Here is a 17,007-nt window from a genome sequence, read left to right as displayed (position 1 = left end):
ACTAAGATCATGGCATACAGTTCCATCAGTTCATGGCAAATAGATGGGGAAACAATGTAAAGTGACAGACTATTTCTTGGGCCCCAAATCACTGACAGTGACTGCAGCCATGAATTAAAAGATGCTTGCTCCTTGGAAGAAAAGCTATGACAAACCTAGACAGTGTATTAAGAAGCAGAGATGTCACATTTCCAGAAAAGGTCTGTCTAGTCAAAGTTATGGTTTTTCCAGTAGTCATGTATGGATGTGAGAGTTGGACCATAAAGAAGGCCGAGGAATTGATGCTTTTGAACTGTGTTGCTGGAGAAGCTCTTGAGAGTTCCTTGGACAGCAAAGAGATCAAACCAGTCAATCCTATGGGAAATCAACCCTGAATATTCATTGAAAGGACTGATGCTGAAGCTTCAAAACTTTGGCCACCTGATGTGAAATGCCAACTCATTGGAAAAGACCCTGATGCTGGGAAAGATTGAGCACAGGGGGACAAGGATGAGACGGTTGGGTGGCATCATTAACTCAATGGACTTGAGTCTGAGCAAACTCCAGAAGATGGTGAAGGATAGGGAAGCCTGGCTTGCCACAGTTCATTCGGTCATGACTGAGAGACTGAACAACAACAACAAATTTAAATTATAGGTGTGTAAACAATCACTGCAGACCATGGGGTCATGAAGAGTCGGACACAACTGAGCGAATTCACTTTCACTTTTCCCTTTCATGCATTGGAGAAGGAAATGGCAACCCACTCCAGTGTTCTTGCCTGGAGAATCCCAGGGATGGGGGAGCCTGGTGGGCTGCCATCTATCGGGTCGCACAGAGTCAGACACGACTGAAGCGACTTAGCAGCAGCAGCAGCAGCAGCAAACAATCACTAGTAAAGTAGTACTCAACTTGGAGGCTTCAACAACATGTGAACCGTGAACTTCCAGATGTTCAAGCTGGATTTAGAAAGGGAAGAAGAACCAGAGACCAAATTGCCAATATCCACTGGATCATTGAAAAAGTGAGAAAGTTCCAGAAAAACATCTATTTCTGCTTTATTGACTATGCCAAAGCCTTTGACTGTGTGGATTACAATAAACTGTGGAAAATTCTGAGAGAGATGGGAATACCAGACCACCTGACCTGCCTCTTGAGAAATCTGTATACAGATCAGGAAGCAACAGTTAGAACTGGACATGGAACAACAGACTGGTTCCAAATAGGAAAAGGAGTACGTCAAGGCTGTATATTGTCACCTTGTTTATTTAACTTATATGCAGAGTACATCACAAGAAACACTGGGCTGGATGAAGCACAAGCTGGAATCAAGACTGCTGGGAGAACTATCAATAACCTCAGATATGCAGATGACACCACTCTTATGGCAGAAAGTGAAGAAGAACTGAAGAACCTCTTGATGAAAGTGAAAGAGGAGAGTGAAAAAGTTGGCTTAAAGCTCAACATTCAGAAAACTAAGATCATGGCATCTGGTTCCATCACTTCATGGGAAATAGATGGGGAAACAGTGGAAACAGTGTCAGACTTTATTTTTTTGGGCTCCAAAATCACTGCAGATGGTGACTGCAGCCATAAAATTAAAAGACACTTACTCCTTGGAAGGAAAGTTATGACCAACCTAGATAGCATATTAAAAAGCAGAGACATTACTTTGCCAACAAAGGTCCATCTAGTCAAAGCTATGGTTTTTCTAGTATTCATGCATGGATGTGAGAGTTGGACTGTGAAGAAGGCTGAGCGCCGAAGAATTGATGCTTTTGCACTGTGGTGTTGGAGAAGACTCTTGAGAGTCCCTTGGACTGCAAAGAGATTCAACCAGTCCATTCTGAAGGAGATCAGTCCTGAGTGTTCATTGGAAGGACTGAGGTTGAAAGTGAAACTCCAATACTTTTGCCACCTGATGCAAAGAGCTGACTCATTTGAAAAGACTCTGATGCTGGGAAAGATTGAAGGTGGGAGGAGAAGGGGATGACAGAGGAAGAGATGGTTGGATGGCCTCACCGACTCAATGACCATGAGTTTGAGTAAACTCCAGGAGTTGGTGATGGACAGGGAGGCCTGGCGTGCTGCAGTTCATGGGGTCGCAAACAGTTGGACATGACTTAACTGAACTGAAACAATTGGGTGACCTGATGACATATTTAAAGACTTTAATAATATTGATAGCACAAAATATTTCAAATCTCTTCTTATTCAGGTTGTGTGTGTAGGCCTTGCATGCATATACTATGAATAGTTGGATTATTTGCCTAATGTAATATCAGAAGATGGCTGTGTTAATGGTTTTTTCCAGTGAAAAGTTTCAAAAAGGGTTTACAAAGTTATAGAAGGTGACACTATAATAATTTTATTCTAGGATGCATACTTCTTTATATTTTAACGTCTTGACATCAGAATGTTTTACGATTGCTCTCTGAGTTGAAGTTGCTTTCTTTTGGAAAGAATTTGTTCTTAACCTCTGCCAGACACATGAGTCCCTGCTAAGCTGATACCTCCTCAAAGTTCTGTCTGAAGCTTTGGTCCACCTTGATGCTGTGAATTCAGAAAGTAAACCTTCAGGAGGATCAACTTTGTGACTCAAGGAGTAAAACAGGGACGTTTCTTTGCTATTTTCTGGTTTGGAATTTATTTGTCCTTTGTGCCCACACTGAAAAGTTCTGGTTTGATGCTGGGACCCTATATTATTGTTCATTTCGGGCAGTTTTTCTGAGCAGTACATAACAGAACAGTGCCTTCTATAGTCTGTGACATCTTAGGCTTGATACAATTTGATAATTTACCAAGGTTAGGGATTTTTTTTTTTTTAGGACTGACATCAGCTCATTTATCAAATCTTAAGGTTTCTTTTTGGGCCAAATGTTCAGATTCATAGTTGGATTTTCTATATGTTTAAAAGAAGCTAAAGCATAGACCAGATTAGCAGTGCTATAAAATACTAAATTTACAGCTTTACAGACCATAAAGATGACACTGCCAAAGATATTTTATGAAATTTTAGAACCATTTTGAATCCAACTAAGACGTAAATTGATATGAAGTAGCTGTAGAAATAATGAAGAAGATTGGACTCAAAGAACATTCTACTGTGGGTTATTGGAATGGAAATGCATGTACGTAGAACAGGCAAGAGAACTAATTCAATGATGGCATTATATAGAAGGTAGAACATAAAGTATTTCGAAGATTCAAAAATTTAAGATGATGTTAATTTTTAAAATTGTTACTGCTGGTATAACTTTTCCCTTTCTGGACATGTAGATCATAGTATAGCTTGTTTAATAAAGAAGGAAGAATGAGAGGTACCTTAAAAGTAAATTGACTCAACCACTCATGTTCTTGAATACAAAATCAAACTCCAATTTTGTGCACAATAGTTATTTTAGGGAAGGGAACATATTGGAGGTTTCTCGTTAGCATTGTGTATGAGGTGTGAGTGGGAAGACAAGAAGATCTGCCAGCACAGCTATATTTAGGGCTTTGTACTGAAATTTCCCTAGGCGAAAGGTCACCGCTGATGGGGGAAGAGTGTGCTAGACCAAAGGGAAGTGGAGCTGGATTATTCTTTCATCCAGGCCAGCTCATTGTTAGTGCTTCTTTACAAGAGAGGGAACAGAGCACTGAGTGTCAAAGGTTTCATCAAGAGTGAAATTTCTTCCACCTTAATTCTGAGCTGTTTTATATAGTCTCTCTATGAAAATCTCCAGGATATGTAAAATATAGAGTGTTACAGAATATGTTTACCATTACAGCTGGAACTAATCGTCCTGAAGTGTATAATTTGGCTTCAGGTCACTTAGCAGTTTTCTTGAAAAGATATATCATATCTTTATATGTTTCCACATGACCACATATATTTTACTCAATGTGAGATGTGACATTAGCAAGACAACATACATGATTTAACAGGGCTGAGCTCTGGATTTCTGCCCATTTTACTTTCAAAGATTGACATCACCTATTCTAAGATAATTCACTGATTCCTAACGGTAAGACCCAATCTGACTATATGGGAATGTCTGACTTAAGTTTCCAAACATTTGAAATTCACTGTAATCTGTGGTGTATATTTTTTGTTTGGTCAATTAGTAAGAGCAGCAGACAAGGAATAAAGAGGCCTTCAAAAAAGGAATGTTTTTACTGCTGTAGAGCTTCTTAAACTATTTTGCCATTTCCTCCCATATATCACAAGCATCTACTTGGGGTTGTTCTTATACACACACACACACACACACACACATCCCAGGTAACACTGAAACTCAGCAATTATGTTTCTTTCCCTATAGTATACATTTCAACTGAAGAATCAGGAGAAAAAATTATTCACATTCATTTTAACTTTCTATAGCTAAGCAATTTCATATTGCCAAAGTTTATAGGCTGCCACTCCAATTTCATGAAAACGTAATCTTAAATCTGAAGCACTTTCCAAAGTCCATACACTCAACAACAACAATATTTATTTTGCATTGCCTCACTTAAATAAATATGACTTTGGTCAGCTTTTCCTTGTATATATGTACATTCATAATTCCAGAATACATAACATTTTGAAAAAAACACTTAACTGAGTCTATGAAGGGACTGAATTGCTAAACAAATGAATATATTGGTAAGATATATGTGTGCGTGTATTTATATATATATATACACATATATATATTTTTTTCTCTAACAGTCTTCAAACATAGCCTGGTATCCTATGTAAAGTGGTTTGTAATTATAATTTATTAGTTAATTGTTTGGTTTACAATATTTCTTAAGAAAGATTCTACTTCTGAATACAATGCTGTTACTAACAATGTATTACAAATCATTTTCACAATAAATAACAAATGCTGTTTAGATCAAATCTCTACTGATTAACAAAATAATACTATTCTATAGCTTGAAATGTTTAGATCATTCACTCAACAAATATTTGTTCAATGAATATCTACAACAGTCACAATATTGCGTCTGTTATAGCTAGAGACAAAAAACTGAGCAAAATAGCAAGTTTATATTGCCATGGAGACTAAAACTGAGGAAATGAGCTCTAGTTATATCATCTTGTTTTGTTCATTTCTAGTTAGTATCATTAGTCTTTCCATATTTAAGACAAGCGAAAAAGTGAAAGCGTTAGTCCCTTAGTCATTCGGTAGCGTCCAGCTCTTTGCAGCCCCCAGGACTGTGAAACACGAGGCTCCTTTGTCTGTGGGATTCTCCAGGCAAGAACACTGGAGTGGGTTGCCATTCCCTTTCTCCAGGGGATCTTCCCAACCCAGGGATCGAACCTGGGTCTCCTACATTGCTGGTAGGTTCTTTACTGTGTGAATAACGAGGGAAGCCCATATCTAAGCAAATAAACTCTTTAATATAAGGAATTAATATTTCATAATACTGCATTGCAGAAAAGCTGATTATCATGATTCAGTATTTCTATGTGAAATAGATAAATGGAAGATGAGGGAATATTTTGTTGTCCAACTGAAATATGCCATCTGAAAAATTTAATGAGGCTGTGCCAACAATGTACTAAATCCATATAAAGACAAAAACTTGTTAGGTAGGATGAGCAACAAGGGGAGGCCTGGCTGAAAACTGACCTCTAAACTCCATCCCAGACTCACCCAGGAGAGCTCACAGCCTACAAGATAATTACAGAGACTTTTCAACTCCTGAACAGGTGCCTTAGGCACACAGTGGATACAAAATAATCAAAGGAGCTTAAGTAACCTTAAAGAAGGCAGTTTGGAGCCCATAATGGGCTTATGAATATTTTACATCTAATTATAACAGACTGAACTATGTGAAGACATATGGGAAGACATAAACAACACAGCCTGCTGTGTTGTAACTTGGAATTGTCAATTGGCCCTGAGCATATGCCCTCTGCATTCCCTTTCATTGACTGGTGGTGAGTATAAGCCCTACTTTGCACTGGGCATAACCAAAAGGAGCAGACTGGATGTACAAAAGGGGGAAGCCGAGAGGAATGGACAGGAAGGATGAAGAGAGCTCCTTTTGGGGTAAGCCTGCTCACATGCCTTAGGAGTGTCTGTCTAATAAAGTGTCTGTCTGCTTGAGCTGACTGAGCTCTAACTGGTCAGTTGTTTTTAACCCTTTAGTCCAATGCTCAAAATTTTTGTTGTGATGAAACACAACAAAGAACCGAGAAGAGAAGAACCAAGGAAGAGAAATAAACTGACCTGACATTCTGAACAATTAGAATGTGCATCAACAATGTACAAAATCTGTATAAACACAAAAGTTCTTGCTCTTATCTAGTGGCATTTTTTATTCCTAATGAGAACAGTAACAGATAGAAAAGCAAATGAACAGAGAAGAAAATTTTATAAGCAAAATGGATGCAAAATATAGGTTCAATATGAGGCTACCTATCTCCTAGTATTGGCATCGCCAAATGACCTTGTAGGCATTTGCAAATCACACAGCAACACTCGTAGGATACACAACAAGGACCTTCAGAAAGGCAACCAGGCTTTTAAATGTTGCTGGGTGCTCTTTGTACAACGTGTTTTCTTTCTTAACAATTATGACCCATGAATGGACCCAGAGACCCCATAGAGACTGTGACAGAACTGTGTTTGAGCGTTTCCTGTGGAGGAAGGGTCAGCAGTGGACTGCTGCAGGGGCAGGGAAACGGAGCAGCAGACTTGGGTATGGCATGGGCCCTCTTGGAGAAGGTCACCATTAACCCCACCATAGAGCTGCCAGAACTTAAACAGGACTGGGAATTAGACTCTTAGAGGGCACAAACAGAACCTTGTATGCACCAGGACCCAGGAAAAAGGAGCAGTGACCCCATAAGAGACTGAACCAGACTTTGCCAGGAGTGTCCAGAAGTCTCCAGCAGAAGCATGCGTTGGTGGTGGCCTACCACAGGGTTGGGGGCACTGAGTGTAGCAGTGCATGCATGGGACCTTTGAAGGAGGTCGCCATTATCTTCATTACCTCCACCATAGTTTGGCCCCAGGTAAATAACAGGGAGGGAACACAGCTCCACCCGTCAACAGAAAATTGGATTAAAGATTTACTGAGCATGGCCCTGCCCATCAGAACAAGACCCAGTTTGCCCCTCAGTCTCTCCCATCAGGAAGCTTCCCCGATGCCCAGAGGTTAAAGCGTCTGCCTCCAATGTGGGAGACCCAGGTTCGATCCCTGGGTCGGGAAGATCCCCTGGAGAAGGCAACAGTAACCCACTCCAGTATTCTTTCCTGGAGAATCCCATGGACGGAGAAGCCTGGTACTGAGCTTGGCCCTGCGCATCAAAACAAGACCCAGTTTTCCCCTCAGTCTCTCCCATCAGGAAGCTTCTATAAGCGTCTTATTCTTCTCCATCAGAGGGCGGACAGACTGAAAACCACAATCACAGAAAACTAACCAATCTGATCACATGGACCACAGCGTTGTCTAACTCGATGAAACTAAGAGCCACGCAGTGTAGGGCCGCTCAAAATGAACTGGTCATGGTGGAGAGTTCTGACAGAACAGGTCCACTGGAGAAGGGAATGGCAAAGCACTTCAGGATTCTTGCCTTGAGAACACCATGAAAAGGCAAAAAGATAGGACACTGAAAGAGGAACTCCCCAGGTCAGTGGGTGCCCAATATGCTACTGGAGATCCGTGAAGAAATAACTCCAGAAAGAATAAAAAGATGGAGTCATATCAAAAACAACACCCAGTTGTGGATGTGACTGGTGATAGAAGCAAAGTCCGATGCTGTAAAGAGCAATATTGCATAGGAACCTGGAATGTTAGGTCCATGAATCAAGGCAAATTGGAAGTGGTCAAACAGGAGATGGCAAGAGTGAATGTCGATATTCTAGGAATCAGAGAACTAAAATGGACTGGAATGGATGAATTTAACTCAGATGACCATTATATCTACTACTGTGAATCCCTAAGAAGAAATGGAGTAGCCATCATAGTCAACAAGAGTCCAAAATGCAGTACTTGGATGCAGTCTCAAAAATGACAGAAAGATATCTGTTTGTTTACAAGGCAAACCACTCAATATCACAGTTATTCCAAGTCTATGCCTTGACCAGTAATGCTGAAGAAGCTGAAGTTGAACGATTCCATGAAGACCTACAAGAATTTCTAGAACTAACACCTAAAAAATATGTCCTTTTCATTATAGGAGACTGGAATGCAAAAGTAGGAAATCTAGAAATACCTGGAGTAACAGGCAAATTTGGCCTTGGAGTAAAGAATGAAGCAGGGCAAAGGCTAACAGAGTCATAGCAAACACCCTCTTCCAACAACACAATAGAAGACTCCACACATGGACATCACCAGATGGTCAACAGTGAAATCAGATTAATTATATTCCCTGCAGCCAAAGATGGAAAAGCTCTATACATTCAGCAAAAACAAGACTGGGAGCTGACTGTGGCTCAGATCATGAACTCCTTATTGCCAAATTCAGACTTAAATTGAAGAAAGTAGGGAAAACCACTAGACCATTCAGGTATGACCTAAATCAAATCCCTTACAATTATACAGTGGAAGTGAGAAATAGATTCAAAGGATTAGATCTGATAGAGTGCCTGAAGAACTATGGACGGAGGTTCGTGACATTGTACAAGAGACTGGGATCAAGACCATTCCCAAGAAAAAGAAATGGAAAAAGCAAAATGGCTGTCTGGGGAGGCCTTACAAATAGCTGTGAAAAGAAGAGTAGCAAAAAGCAAAGGAGAAAAGGCAAGATATATGCATCTGAATACAGAGTTCCAAAGAATAGCAAGGAGAGATAAGAAATCCTTCCTCAGTGATCAGTGCAAAGAAATGGAGGAAAACAATAGAATGGGAAAGACTAGAGATCTCTTCAAGAAAATTAGAGATGCCAAGGGAACATTTCATGCAAAGATGGGCTCAATAAAGGATGGAAATGATATGGACCTAACAGAAGCAGAAGATATTAAGAAGAGGTGACAAGAATATACAGAAGACTATACAAAAAAGATCTTCATGACCCAGATAATCATGATGGTTTGATCACTCACCTAGAGCCAGACATCCTGGAATGTGAAGTCAAGTGGGCCTTAGAAAGCATCACTACTTAGGAAACTAGTGGAGGTGATGCAATTCCAGTTGAGCTATTTCAAATCCTAAAAGATGATGCTGTGAAAGGGCTGCACTCAACATGCCAGCAAATTTGGAAAACTCAGCAGTGGCCACAGGACTGGAAAAGGTCAGTGTTCATTCCAATCCCAAAGAAAGGCAATGCCAAAGAATGCTCAAACTACCACACAAGTGTACTCATCTCACATGCTAGCAAAGTAATGATCAAAGTTCTTCCAGCCAGGCTTCAAGACTATGCGAACCGTGAACTTCCAGACATTCAAGCTGGATTTAGAAAAGGCAGAGGAACCAGAGATCAAATTGCCAACATCTGCTGGATCATCAAAAAAGCAAGAGAGTTCCAAAAAAACATCTATTTCTGCTTTATTGACTATGCCAAAGTGTTTGACTGTGTGGATCACAGTAAGCTGTGGAAAATTCTTTAAGAGATGGGAATACTAGACCACCTGACCTGCCTCTTGAGAAATGTGTATACAGGTCAGGAAGGAACAGTTAGAACTGGACATGGAACAATAGACTAGTTCCAAAAATGTCAAGGCTGGTTATTGTCACCCTGCTTATTTAACTTATATGCAGAGTATATCCGACAGTGTACATGAGAAATGCTGGGCTGGTTGAAGCAGAAGCTGGAATCCAGATTGCTGGAAGAAATATCAATAACCTCAGATATGCAGATGACACCACTCTCATTGCAGAAAGCAAAAAAGAACTAAAGAACCTCTTGATCAAAATGAAAGAGGAGTGTGAAAAAGTTGGCTTAAAACTCAACATTCAGAAAACTAAGATTATGGCATCTGGTCCCATCACTTCATAACAAATAGATGGGGGACTCAGTGGAAACAGGGACAGACTATTTTTCAGGCTCTAAAATCACTGCAGATGGTGACTGCAGCCATGAAATTAAAAGATGCTTGCTCCTTGGAAGAAAAGTTATGACCAACCTAGACAGCATATTAAAAAGCAGAGACATTACTCTGCCAACAAGGTCTGTCTAGTCAAGGCTATGGTTTTTCCAGTAGTCATATATGGATGTGAGAGTTGGACTATAAAGAAAGCTGAGGGCTGAAGAATTGATAGTTTTGAACTGTGGTGTTCTGGAAAAGACTAAGGAGATCCAACCAGTCCATCCTAAAGGAAATCAGTCCTGAGTATTCATTGGAAGGACTGACGTTGAAGCTTAAACTCCAATACTTTTGCCACCCTATGTGAAGTGCTGACTCATTTGAAAAGACCCTGTTGCTGGGAAAGATTGAAGGCAGGAGAATGGGACAACAGAGGATGAGATGGTTGGATGGCGTCACCGACTCAATGGGCATGAGTTTGTGTTAGCTCTGGGAGTTGGTGATGGACAGGGAGTCCTGGCGTGCTGCAGTCCATGGGGTCACAATGAGTCAGACACGACTGAGTGACTGAACTGAACTGAACTGAATTACCCATGAATATTCTTTACACAGAATTAGGAGATCAAGTTCAAGTAATTGATAAAAACAGTATACCTTCTTTTAAGATTAACGTAAAAGGTATCAAAAAAGTCAATAGGAAAATTATGGATTATAGGATATTAATCAGTGGCACCCCACTCCAGTACTCTTGCCTGGAAAATCCCATGGACGGAGAAGCCTGGTGGGCTGCAGTCCATGGGGTCGCTAGGAGTTGGACACGACTGAGAAACTTCACTTTCATTTTTCACTTTCATGCATTGGAGAAGGAAACGGCAACCCACTCCAGTGTTCTTGTCTGGAGAATCCCAGGGATGGGGGAGCCTGGTGGGCTGCCGTCTCTGGGGTCGCACAGAGTCGGACACGACTGAAGCGACTTAGCAGCAGCAGCACACATAGTATGTTTACAGTTGATATTTTAGCCATTTTTAACTGAGCTGTTCATAAGCAGTGATGTCATTGCTCAGTTTTCCCAGCAGAGGGAAGCATGGCCTCAGTAATTTTGTTTTCTGTAAAGGGTTGAAGTGGGAGGAATGGGATATACTACAATTTTACTTCATTTTAAATAAAGATTGGTTGATATTTCATCATTAAATAAGCAACTTGACATCTTTTAGAAAGCAAAAAATGAACTTGATCTAAAATCCCCCATTTCAGGGGAATATCCTACTGGTAAATCAGTGTGAAGACATCCAAACTAACTTTTACTTGAGTAGGATACTCAGTAATAATGTACTGGGTCTATACTATCAGCATATAAATGAAAAATTTGTATGGCTTAGTTTAAGACTGCACTTTCTTCTTGGATATATTTAAATGAATATATTTGCTGCCTACTACTCAGGTTGCAACTATATATAAAAGCATATACTTAAACCTGACTTCTTTTGGTTAACATTTGAAAATTGAGCATAAAGTCTCGTAAGGGTCTAATATCTTGAACTTATCATGCCTACAATAATAAAACATAATTCAGTGCTTTGTGCTCATTATAATTTTCTTCCACAAGATGTTCTTTCTCTTCAGTTGCACTTCTCTGAGTATTTTGGCAGAGGTGTATAACTTGTAAGCATATGTATTACTGCTTTTGGTTTCATCCTAGTACTAGCAGGTTGAAAGAGTAAAAATGTAACTTACCATGGTGTTGTAAGTCTGAACAGTGGGTCAGTGGATCTCCATTTCTTATATCTTGTCGTCTCGTGCGTCTAAAACAATTATATTTAAAAGGTATTACTGTATCACTGTTCAATCTTGGGGATTTGTTGTAAGAATCAAGAAGAATCGAAATCAAAGATCCCAGGAGTTTATTAGAAGAGATGAATCTATATATGACTAAAAGAGTTTTTAAAGCAGTTCATTATACCTCTAAGAGAAGTCTCCAAGATGATCGAAATGGAAAATAGCATATAAATGCACTAAATAAAAAACAAAGCATTAAAAGTCTTTCAAGGTATTGATAACAGGAGATTCATGGGTTCTTTTGCTAGTGAATGTCAATCAATAAGAACCTAACATCTAAAAAATTCAAAATTCTTAATACCTTAAATTCTGAGGAAAAAACACAAAATATAGAATAGCAACCCATTTATTCAACAAATAGAATTAAACATTTTTTCCCTAATCACTAATGAAGGAGTAAGATTGAAAATTAAAAATCATGAATTTTTGTCTTAATATTTATACACAATTCCTTAAATTAATTTTTGTTAAACTATAGGTATTAAGACAAAGAATTATATTGTAATTTAGTCTGTAATTTTTATTTTTTGTTGCTATATCAACCTTTTTTAATAAAACATTTCTTTTATGATTACATAGTTAAAATGATTGCAAACCAATTTACTTATGAAGTGAATAAAAGGACAAAACAACAACAAATATTAAGGAGCAAGTCTCCTTTTATAAGAGGAAGGTGAGAGAGAAGGCGAACTTACCCCTAAAAGAAAAGCAAATTTGCTATAAAACTGAAATTAAATTCTCCTGCATTCTACTGCTCAGATAATGTTTGTTATAGTACATTCTGGGCACCTTCTCTCTACAGTTTGCTAAAGGTTAACTGGGAATAAGGAGGTTGTCTCCAGCCATTGTGGCGCAAACAAGGCGTGTAGTTCAAATAAAAAGCTAAAAATGGAGACTGCTTATGTGTAACTGGGGAAGAGACGGGGGACACTTGCCCAACTGTATACTGCATCTGTTTTAATGGGTATTGTCTTGCTGCAAGTTAGTTACCAACACTGAAGAAAGTTCTCACAAAGGCCACTGAGAACTGCAAACATGGAATTGGTTACCGTATTCATAAATTTAGAAGTCCCAAGTATTTATGAATTTCTATTTGTAGTATTGGTGACACTATCAAACAGATGGTGCACATTTCAAAATTGCGCCAACAAAAGAACTTGTGAAACACGAACCACAAAGCATTTGGGACGGAGTGTTTTTTACTGCCATTTAAGCTTTTGAAAAATGCCATCACAAAGAATATATAAATTGTAAGGCCTCTAAACATCCTTTCCAAAGACACATGAAATTGGATTAGGTAAAATCTGCAAGGCACAACAAAAATGTGTTAATTGTAATTCCTTCAATCTTGGATTCTAGGTATGCAGTAAACATTCCAAATATATAATAATATCCAGGTTTTAATGTATTACAGATTTAGTTATGATGTTATTTTTATATTATTTTTCATTAAGAAAAGCTTAAAATTCAAATGAATTATTACTAAATTAGGCAATGTTATACATTTCACATGGAATGAAATTAATACACATTTTTAGTTCAAACATGAATTCCACACTTTCAAGCAACATTTAGTCTGTATACAAAGCCCTCTAGAGCTAAATGATTTAAGAAGCATAAAACCTTTATCTTAATTAATTTTATTTTATTGCTGTAACAAGATCATATTGCTATTTATTAGTATATTCAGGGTTTCTTTATCAGTAACACATTATCTCCAAACTAAGTTTTTGTTTTAAATTTAAACTTCCAACAAAGTCGATAGATACATGAAAGTAATACAAATATGTTGTTTCAATTCTGAATACTGAAGGCTCAAGAAAATTGAGTATTTAGTAAATGGAATAGGTTAATACATTTATATTTAATATTATTATTAACAAGGTAACTGTGTTTTAACCTATATGGACTGAATATATGAAAGTTTTAAGTTGTAGATAATACTACAGTCAATAATATCTAATGTGTAATCAAAATATTTAATTAGATATTTGGGTTATTTCTTTTCTATAATATTTTCTAAAACATTTTAAATGATCCAAATGTTGTAGAACACATCTCATTAGCAATGAAAAATGTCATGTTCACAGCTTCTTGTAAAACATTAGCTACAATAAAAAACAAAGCAAAGTTTACTGCCCCTGTAATGAATGCATCAGTGTAATAATACTAATTTCTATTAAATTTTTCAATAGGTTGTGTGCATACCATTAATCTTTAGGTTTATATTAGTAAGTATTGTATATTACTTTTATCTATTATTGCTTATTTCTTAAATACTGGTGAATATCAAGGGGAATAGATAGCATTGAGTGAGTAGTAAAGAATACATTGAAATGATTATTTTGCCAAATTAAGATGGTGTTTTTGTTTTCTAAAACAAAAGTAAAGCAAGTTTGTGTAGAAGTTTAGGATATATCTAAGAGTTCCCTGAATTGTAACACCTTGCTTTATACACAGAAATAAAGAGATGATGTACTTATATGAAGAAGCTGTTTCAAAAATGAAATCCGATAAGATAAATGTCAAACAGTGTATTTATTTCTAATAGTCCTCCTACCTCTTTGCAGTAGGAAAATAGCGAGAGCATGAGGAGCCATCCCAGGCACAGTAAGGGTCTCGGGCAAGGCAGCATTCTGCACAGGCTTTCCCGTAAATATCACATCTGTGTAAAGGGAGTTGTGTGACCCCCGTGGTAGAGCCAATATATAGTTGTTGCTGTGGAAAGAGTTTACTGTTATGACAAAAATTACCTTGTTTTTAAAATATCTTTTTCCTTAAGAAAAAAAAAGAAAATGTTATACTTTAGCAAGCATACATTTATCTTTGTGGGTTTAAAATATTTCATTTCTGGTAATTTTTTCAAAGGCCTGGCAGAAAATGTGACCATCTAAAATACATCAAGGTCGAAATCCATATATTTGACTGAAACAGGTATATTTTATAAGGGAAGATGAAGGAAGACAGTAGTAGTTACATGTCAATTAAATCTCATGAAAATAAAAAAATTTTTAAATGACATTACTGAGCAATGGACAGTCCAAACCTTCAGTTTGCTCTTAGCTTGCATTTTAAAATTCTGCTGTTTATAATTTTGATTAACCAGATTACCTACCCTGCCATGTATTCTGATTGGTTTTGAGGCAGGGATCTTTTGCTTTTGACTCTTGGGGACTTCCACGTTAGGTTTGCCCTCCTATAAGCAGGGAAAGGGTGAAGTTTTGGTGCTTGTATTGGTAAGAAGCTTTGCTCAATTTTAATCATCTTGCCTTTGTACTACCTCCAGAAGACTACTTTAAACAAAAGTACTCAATTAACTTCTCACTCAAAGATCATCATTTAGGGGAATCGAGGACACACTGCTTGGTGCCATGGGCTTGAACAAAAAGCTCAAATGTCAAAAAGGTGGGATATTGGGCATCAACATATCTGGATTCTAGGTCTTGCCTGACATTAACTCTCTGTTGATCTTGGGCCATTCACATAATTTTCCTAAGACTTAACTTCCTTATTCATAAAATAAGCATGTTTAACTAGAGCTTCAAAGTATGCATCCAAATAAAACATCTATGCTGGAGTTATTCTCAATGAATTTGAAGTTATCAAAGGAGCCAGAATTGGAGGGAAAAAAGCTTTCATATCAGTGATTAATTTAGGTTTTTGATACAAGTTAAAAAATACCTTTAACAAAGTTGCCCAATGTAGCATATCAGTTGCAACTTTATGTAAACACAAAATTAAATACAAATAAAACTGTTTTGTGATTGTTCTACATTTTACTATCAATATATAGTAAACTATATACTATACTAGCTCCCTTTCTTGTACTAGATGATTGAATAATTATAATAAATATTCAATGTGAAAAATTTTATGTACTTAAACATGATAGTACATATAAAAAAGACCCCAGAAGTGTATTTTAATTTCTCCACTATAGAAAAGAATAGTTACAGAAAAGCCCGACTTGGAACTATGGCGTGCTCTTTTAGTATTACAAGTTGCCTATTAGTAAGCAATGGATATAATTAAAATCACATTTCTAGTTGGCTTTCAAAGATGGACTACATATAGCAGATATATTTGCATGAAGATAAAGTATCTATTAGAATCTAAGAAATTATTGACGGTAAGGAGCATTATATAGAAAATAATTATATGCTTAAAGCTAACCAACTTACTTATATGTTAACACAAAACAGGGAAAAGAAAGGGGGAAGAAATAATACAATAAAAACTAAACTATTATGGAGGTAGTAATCCTGATAAATATTACTTATTCCATTTCAGTAAAGTGAAGAATATTTATTTTAAATAGTATTCCAGTATAGTATATGGAATATGGTATACATTACAGATGTTCAATTTCTCAGTATATTCACCTTGTATTTTTATGTTGAAAGATGCTACAAACCACAGCAAATTAAGAAATGATAGTTAAAGTCTCTGGGAGTAAAAGATGAAATATTATTAAGCCTTTTTGTTGAGAGAAAATGAGACTGATTTGTACCCCTCTTATAGCATCTACAGAACCTGCATGTGATAATATTTCTCAAATTATGATTAACTGTTAACAGAGATCTTAACTAATGCAAAGAACTTTTTCCCCTCCTATTATTTCTCTCTTCCAAAAGCACCTTTAAAAAATGAACTTAGATTGTATAGGGAGGAGGGAGAGGGTGAGATGTATGGAGAGAATAACATGGAAACTTGCAATATCATATGTAAAATAGACAGCCACTGGGAACTTGCTATATGCCTCAGGGAACTCAAACAGGGGCTCTATGACAATCTAGAAGGGTGGGATGGGGAGGGAGACGGGAGGGAGGTTCAGGAGGGAGTGGACATGGTAGACCTATGGCTGATTCTTGTTGATGTTTGACAGAAAACCAAAAAATTCTGTAAAGCAATTATCCTTCAGTTAAAAAAAAAAAATTAAGTGGCAAAAAAAAAAAAAGAAGGCAAGAAATCATAATGTGATTTAAAAAAAATGAAACAACCATAATATTTAAATGATAGATTAGTTAAAATGAGGTAGCAGTATTTAGAGGCATGTCTGGCATTGGTGAATATAAGATATACCAAACCATATACTGTGGACATAATTATTTTAAAAGCTATTGAACAAGTTGGTCATACATAAGAAAAAGATTTCTATGTTTGACCAATAACTTTTAAGAAGCATGAGAAAACTTCATACTTATAGATTTCTAAGAATATGGCATTGAGTAATAAAGGAGTT

The 17,007-nt window shown here is 37.3% G+C and overlaps 1 protein-coding gene across 5 annotated transcripts in view; it reads right to left on the bottom strand.

Moving 5' to 3' along the window:
* The window catches only part of SEMA3A (semaphorin 3A), a 553,371-nt gene that overhangs the window by 21,697 nt on the left and 514,667 nt on the right, over positions 1 to 17,007 (bottom strand). For all 5 annotated transcript variants that reach the window (XM_061413769.1, XM_061413770.1, XM_061413771.1 and 2 more), the window contains 2 exons: positions 14,326 to 14,483; positions 11,664 to 11,731 (listed from right to left, as the gene is read on the bottom strand). In XM_061413769.1, the coding sequence (XP_061269753.1) occupies positions 11,664 to 11,731; positions 14,326 to 14,483 (226 nt within the window). The remainder of the gene's footprint in view (positions 1 to 11,663; positions 11,732 to 14,325; positions 14,484 to 17,007) is intronic.

This window comes from Bos javanicus, chromosome 4 (assembly GCF_032452875.1).
Source record: "Bos javanicus breed banteng chromosome 4, ARS-OSU_banteng_1.0, whole genome shotgun sequence".
Lineage (NCBI taxonomy): Eukaryota > Metazoa > Chordata > Mammalia > Artiodactyla > Bovidae > Bos > Bos javanicus.
The sequence above is the reverse complement of the archived record's forward strand: the minus strand, read 5'-3'. Positions and strand labels throughout refer to the sequence as shown.